General features: G+C 35.8%; 1 protein-coding gene across 1 annotated transcript in view; it reads right to left on the bottom strand.

Moving 5' to 3' along the window:
* LOC107718996 (uncharacterized) overlaps positions 1 to 6,691 on the bottom strand; it is a 27,166-nt gene extending 20,475 nt beyond the window's left edge. The window contains exons 1-3 of the mRNA XM_016526276.1: positions 6,158 to 6,691; positions 3,084 to 3,488; positions 2,971 to 3,010 (exon numbers count right to left, since the gene is read on the bottom strand). Coding sequence (XP_016381762.1) covers positions 2,971 to 3,010; positions 3,084 to 3,488; positions 6,158 to 6,614 — 902 coding nt within the window. The 5' untranslated portion in view covers positions 6,615 to 6,691. The remainder of the gene's footprint in view (positions 1 to 2,970; positions 3,011 to 3,083; positions 3,489 to 6,157) is intronic.
* Between the last annotated feature and the right edge of the window lie 1,214 nt (positions 6,692 to 7,905).

Here is a 7,905-nt window from a genome sequence, read left to right as displayed (position 1 = left end):
GGACCTCGTCAGCGCCCCGTTCTTCTGGCCTCGGACAGCGGGAGAGAAGGTGAGTCCCCCTCCCAAAATCCTAACCTCTTCTATGATGTGTTCCAACAGGTGACGGGAGGGGGCTCATTTGGAAAGGAACAACGCGAGGATGACAGGCTCAAGGTCATCGAAGGCAAGGAAGTTCAGCCTGGCCCCTATCCTCTCCCGCATTTCGTCGTCCGAAACGGCCTGCTCTATTGTGTCGCTCAGCGAAGGGGGGAGGAAAAATTATTGTTGGTGGTGCCACGCATGAAGACGGAGACCGTATTGGAGCTGGCCCACTCACATCCCTTGGCAGGGCATATCGGGGCCTCATCAGGCGGCGGCTACATAAGCCACGCAAGCCCTGCCACCTTTGAGACACTTCTCCATGAGACTGAGCATTAACTTGCCCTCTCATTTCTCCCACAGACAGCAGCGTGAGACCGACCAGCCCCACAGGAGCACAGCACGGACCCACTGCACTGGGAAGAAGGATGAGAGCACTCACGGCACCGGAGCACCCACCTGGACCTTTCTCTTTGACACACCCTCTTGTAAATAAATCCACCCTCCGGGGCATTTATTGAGCCATCCTTGTCGTGTGATTCTTCACCCTCTCGGATCTGGGCAGCTTTCGCAGGTCTGTCAGGGGTCACTCCCCACCCACCCCCTATTTCTCCCCTACTGTCTCATATCATCAACAGGCCCAGGACGACGCTTAGGGGGGGGAGTGTGACGAGCATTCCGAAGCTTCATCAGCGTCGCCCTGGAAACAAGCGAGGAACACCTGCCCGTCCTCGTCACTGCACAATAACCAATAATAATGATTTGTTTATATACTACAAACAACTGATTTCATACAGGATAGCTGGACGCTTTTATCCATAATATTAGGAATTTCCTCATACGACTTTCTGCGCGAGAGCGCCCTCCGGCTGCGAGTATGAATGAAACATACACTGCATGAGTGTTTAGCGCTCCGTGATGTTCATCTCGCCTTATTCTGGGTCCGAATAAAACATCAGATCATGCACAGACTATCCTGTCTCTTTGAATGTAAATCTATATTTATTCACACCGGCTCTTGAAAACCCTTGCCCGAAAAAGTGCGGGGGACGAATTTACATGATATTAAAAGTGGGGAGGACACGTCCCACGCGTCCCCCGCGTCCCCCGCGTAATCTACGCCCCTGTATGTAATAAATGTTATGTTCAATGATCATGAACAACACAAGGAGTCAACACTGAGTAAAACTAACAAGAGGCAGCTTTAAGAATGAAGTGCATATGGGGTCAGAGAATACAGCAGTGTGACACAGATTACCATAAAATGTATTGAACCTGAATATATTTAGTATAAATATTACAGTGATGTACAGTGATCTACAATGAAATATGTTTAGGCACAGAAATGATTATTATTGTTATTTTATGTTAGTTTAGTTAGTATCATTTGGATATTTGGAGGCCTGAGGTAAGCATGTCTGAGTATGCCACAAGCAGATTTCATGTAAATGGACCACAAAAACAGTAAGCATCAAACTTGAAATAAATACAATTAAACAGAAATGTAACTGTAGTTGACATAATATTATCTATAATGTAATATCTTTTCTGGTTCATTATTTTGAAAGGTCTATGAAAATATTCCTAATAATCAGAGATTAGCATTTATAAAGAATGCTTGTATGCTGCTTTTACCTTTCCAAGGACAAATGCAGACTGAATTTAAATGAAAGAATGTTTATGTGATGTTGATCCTGAGGAAATTCCTAGTCCAGCCTGATTTTGATTGCAATGGAAATCACCAGACTTTTAGCCATAAAAACATTTAAACATAGTCTTAGAAAACTAGAAGTTTTAATAGTTAAAAATGAACAGTTGTTTTGGCTGTATATCCATACACTGAATGATATGTGGGGACAAATGCTGGTACAAAAATGGTAATCTAAAATTGTTTTTCATGTTATAGCAAACATATAAATTGAGCGATTTTATTCAAGTCAAAATTATTGTAGTGTTTCAAAAAAACACTAGGTCTCAGAAATGTCGCACACTGCAAAACATGATTTCTTACTCAGCATTTTTGACTTGTCCAGTTATCTAAACGTTCTAAAATCAAGATGCATTTATTGAGAAGGAAAATTAGTTAAGATATTAAGTCTTGTTTTCGGAAATTTTGCTCAAAATTAAGTTATCTTATGCTTGAAGCAATAAAAATATCTACCAATGGGGTAAGAAAAATAATCTTATTTCTCTTTGAATTAAGTAAATTTTTTATTTTTTTACCCCACTGGCAGATCTATTTTTTTCTTGTCTTAAGCAGAAACTCCCTTAATTTTGATCAAATTCTCAGAAAACTATACTTAATATCTTAGGTCATTGTGCTTCTCAAGTAAATATAAGACGGAGACACTGAAGAGGGACTTCGGGAGCCTGATCGAGATGGTGCGCCGCACATCGCCCGCGACCATGATCATCGTGTCAGGACCGCTTCCCACATATCGACGAGGACACGAAAGGTTCAGTAGACTTTTTGCTTTAAATGAATGGTTATTGTCATGGTGTAAATAACAGAAACTGCTCTTTCACTGATAAGCTACCACTAAATATTGTAGAAACTTAATTTGCTGTAAAGTTGCTTTACAATGATTTGTATCGTGAAAAGCGCTGTACAAATAAACTTGAATTGAATTGAATTGAATTAAATATATCTTGATTTAACAATGTTTAGATATTTGTAGTGGAAACAATATTGTTAAAAATGACTGAAGCACAGTCTAGGACAATAACAAAATTGCTGTAGTACAATAATGCATTTTTTTATCTGTAATGTAACTGAACGATGACTGAAAAATGTATATAATGTAACATAATCATATTCACATCAATATTCATTAACATGTCCATCTTTAGCATCAGAACATTACACAAAACAACCATCATTTCACAGCACACTTTGTGTTCAACAGCTTCTTGTGTACTTGGACAAAACAGCCTACAAAACTGAAAGAAAAGTTTATATAGCAAAGAAATTATATTGGTTTAATCTACTCAACATTTTCATAGGATTCTACAAGAACTTTGCTCCTCTTGCATTGGACTAATTAAATCAATGACAGTGATTCGTCTTGGATGCCAAACACAGTCTTCTTCAAGACCACTTGACACCATGCCACAGTTTGGAGGACACCAGGCAGTGTCGTACCCTTGATCGTGCCAGGTTTTCTGCAGTGGATGACCTTGACGGTCAATCTTCTTCACTCTCCCAACATTGACCTTCACTCTCAGAACCACTCTCTCGTTCTCAGGTAGATCCAGAGGGTATCTGGAGGCCTTCTTTAGATCTCGGCTGAGGTAGACACCAGGTCCAAGCATGCCACCAGAAGACTGCTTGAAGCCAGAGACTTTGATTTTTTCAGCATTCTCTCTTGATGTGCCATGATACATTCTGTAGACTTTACCTTCTACTGGTACTTTGTAACTCTCAAGGCATGCTGGAGCACCTCCACCCAAGTCGTCTTCAGCCCACATGTTTGCACCTGGACCATTTAAATAAAAAAATTTATAGAAACTCAGAAGTTTTATCACTAGAAAACTCACTTACAAAGAAAGACATAATGAGAAACAAAATAGCATTAAAAGTAATTTATATTATGATATATTAATAGGCTTTACAAACACTATGACCAACAAAAGCACAGCATTTCCACAAAGACGAAGTGGTGTGTTACCTCTGATGTTGCTTCTAAAGCTGATTGCTTCCTGCTGAAAGCAGGTATATATAGCACATCTTTCAGGGTGTGTCCATGATAAAAGGTGTTCCATTGAGTTTTTACGGTTTCTTTATGAACAAAGTTCTAGTGTAATTTAAGTTTCATTTTTGCTGTTGAGGACTGTTTGCCCAACCTAATAAAAAACTACTTATGCAGCTACGACAGAAAAGCTGACAGCTCAGGATAACAAGCAATTAGATTAGATTCAACTTTATTGTCACTGTGCAGAGTACAAGTACAGAGCCAATGAAATGCAGTTAGCATTTAACCAGAAGTGCAAATAACAGAGTATATAAATAAATATAGATTATGTGTATATACATTAAGCTTTATGACATATAGTGCAAGTTATGAGGTAGGAGGGCAGAGACCAGCTCAATGCAAATGACTGTACATACAACATAGGGTGCAAGGAATGTATAAACAGTAGGTGTATTATACAGTGAGTATAAACAGAAGGTTATATATATATATACACATTTTTTTGGGAAGAAATACCAGGGGTAAAATTATGCCCTTATAAAAGAAATGTTTATTGTATAATGAAATATAAAAATCATTATTAACTTTGTAGAACTTTTTTTTTTATCTTACTGCTTTGCATTTTTGTGCCCAGAATATAAATATTTTCATGTTAATAGAATATACATGAGGTATAAAGATAAATGGTGTTATGGTGGTATATGGGTGGAGTTATATACAGTTTTTTCCCCCCAGTTCATATCAGGAAGCTCTATGGCCTTCAACTCACTTGATAACACAAAATGTTATAAATGTTATGTGTATGTAATAAATGTTATGTTCAATGATCATGAACAACACAAGGAGTCAACACTGAGTAAAACTAACTAGAGGCAGCTTTAAGAATGAAGTGCATATGGGGTCAGAGAATACAGCAGTGTGACACAGATTACCATAAAATGTATTGAACCTGAATATATTTAGTATAAATATTACAGTGATGTACAGTGATCTACAATGAAATATGTTTAGGCACAGAAATGATTATTATTGTTATTTTATGTTAGTTTTGTTAGTATAATTTGGATATTTGGAGACCTGAGGTAAGCATGTCTGAGCATGCCACAAGAAGACAGATGAAACCCCCTCTTTTATAAATTTATTTGTAGATTTCATGTAAATGGACCACAAAAACAGTAAGCATCAAACTTGAAATAAATACAATTAAACAGAAATGTAACTGTAGCTGACATAATATTATCTATAATGTAATATCTTTTCTGGTTCATTATTTTGAAAGGTTTATGAAAATATTCCTAATAATCAGAGATTAGCATTTATAAAGTATGCTTGTATGCTGCTTTTACCTTTCCAAGGACAAATCCAGACTGAATTTAAATGAAAGAATGTTTATGTGATGTTGATCCTGAGGAAATTCCTAGTCCAGCCTGATTTTGATTGCAATGGAAATCACCAGACTTTTAGCCATAAAAACATTTAAACATAGTCTTAGAAAACTAGAAGTTTTAATAGTTAAAAATGAACAGTTGTTTTGGCTGTATATCCATACACTGAATGATATGTGGGGACAAATGCTGGTACAAAAATGGTAATCTAAAATTGTTTTTCATGTTATAGCAAACATATAAATTGAGCGATTTTATTCAAGTCAAAATTATTGTAGTGTTTCAAAAAAACACTAGGTCTCAGAAATGTCGCACACTGCAAAACATGATTTCTTACTCAGCATTTTTGACTTGTCCAGTTATCTAAACGTTCTAAAATCAAGATGCATTTATTGAGAAGGAAAATTAGTTAAGATATTAAGTCTTGTTTTCGGAAATTTTGCTAAAATTAAGTTATCTTATGCTTGAAGCAATAAAAATATCTACCAATGGGGTAAGAAAAATAATCTTATTTCCCTTTGAATTGAGTAAAAACATTTTTTACCGCACTGGCAGATCTATTTTTTTTTTCTTGTTTTAAGCAGAAACTCCTTAATTTTAATCAAATTCTCAGAAAACTATACTTAATATCTTAGGTCATTGTGCTTCTCAAGTAAATATATCTTGATTTAACAATGTTTAGATATTTGTAGTGGAAACAATATTGTTAAAAATGACTGAAGCACAGTCTAGGACAATAACAAAATAGCTGTAGTACAATAATGCTTTTTTTTTAATCTGTAAAAAACTGAAAGATGACTGAAAAATGTATATAATGTAACATAATCATATTAATATCAATATTCATTAACATGTCCATCTTTAGCATCAGAACATTACACAAAGCAACCATCATTTCACAGCACACTTTGAATTCAACAGCTTCTTGTATACTTGGACAAAACAGTCTACAAAACTGAAAGAAAAGTTTATATATCAAAGAAATATATTGGTTTATTCTACAAGAACTTTGCTCCTCTTGCATTGGACTAATTAAATCAATGTCAGTGATTCGTCTTGGATCCCAAACACAGTCTTCTTCAAGATCACTTGGCACCATGCCACAGTATGGAGGACACCAGGCAGTGTCGTACCCGTGATCATGCCAGGTTTTCTGCATTGGATGACCTTGATAGTCAATCTTCTTTACTCTCCCAACATTGACTTTTACTCTCACAATCCCTCTCAGATACTCAGGTAGATGTAAAGGGTATCTGGAGGCCTTCTTTAGATCTCGGCTGAGGTAGACACCAGGTCCAAGCATGCCATCAACAGACTGCTGAAAACCCTCTTTGAAAATATTTAGCGCAGCCTGTACGGATGTGCCATGATACATTATATAGACTTTGCCTTCTTCTGGAGCTGTATAACTCTGGAGGCATGGTGGAGCACCTGGGCCCAAGTCATCTTCTGCCCACATGTTTGCACCTGAACCACAAATAATCTTAGTATAGCCTACGTAAGATATTAGTGAAAACAAAAATGGGAGATAAAATGATCAAATGTGGGACATGTCTAAATAAATATATAGAAAAGTATATATTCAAATATATATTTGATTGAATAGAGGATTTATAATCAAGCACCATATATATTTTGACAAAAAGTGACTTACCGCTGATCGTTGCTTCTAACACCGAATGCAGACCCTCTGAAATCAGATTTATGAACCGCAGGCTTATTCTGGGTGTGTCCACAACGGAAAAAATACTTGAGGGAAAGAATAAGCTTTCACTTTCTCCTTATCTCAGTAAGCTCTAATATGTATGATTACATTTATATATGGACTTTATTGCTGTAAACTCTATAAGATTTGGTACTTCCATTTAATCATTTGGTCTTATGAAATTAATCATATTAATCAAAGAAACAACACAAAAGTGTGTTGTTTCTTTGTATTCTTCAAAAGCAAAGAGACCCATACTATGATTATCCAATCCCAATATGTTGATAAGTCTGAAGTAAACAGGGTGTGATTTGTGTCCCTTTTAGAGGTTTAATGATTTTTATCAAACTGAAATCAAATCAAGCAGAAACTGCGCTGATTTATATGATCATTTTTTGGTATCTCTGCACAATAGGAAATATTATATTAGAATAAATAGAATAATTATTTATTTTATACTATGTTTCATTCAAATTCAAATTATAAAAAAAATCAAATTGAAAAGAAACTTTCTCTCCCAGTTTATTACATTTGAAAAAAAAAGAGATCTAATTCAAGTGTACTGTACAACAAGTTTTAGTTTCATTTTTACTTTACAGGTCTGTTTTCCTATAAATGCTCCACCTAAACTAGTGGAAACCGGAAACTAGCTGTGACTGTTGGAGTCTAAAACGGTCACGGTAAAGAACAATAAACACAGATGAGATGCTCAAAAAGATCAAATCAACACATGTTGCCAAATACCAATCACAGTTTTAAAGTCTATGTATGTCTTCATGCACACAGAGGAGGGTGATCTTTCATGAGGGATCACAAGTGACAATTATACAATACAAACAAAAAGATAAGAATAATTAAAGCCACAGCAAATGGTATTAAAAGAATTGTAAATGAATGTAACATTATTTATAAGTAGTCTTATGTTGTTATAGATTTTAAATGTTTATTTTTACAATCTAAAAATTTGAAGTGCCTAAAAGACTATTTAAATCAAATAAAAAAGAAATCACTACTCAACTTGTACATGTTTGTTTTTGCCATTAAT

The sequence above is a fragment of the Sinocyclocheilus rhinocerous genome, unplaced genomic scaffold (assembly GCF_001515625.1).
Source record: "Sinocyclocheilus rhinocerous isolate Xijiao unplaced genomic scaffold, SAMN03320098_v1.1 scaffold753, whole genome shotgun sequence".
Classification (NCBI taxonomy): domain Eukaryota; kingdom Metazoa; phylum Chordata; class Actinopteri; order Cypriniformes; family Cyprinidae; genus Sinocyclocheilus; species Sinocyclocheilus rhinocerous.
The sequence above is the reverse complement of the archived record's forward strand: the minus strand, read 5'-3'. Positions and strand labels throughout refer to the sequence as shown.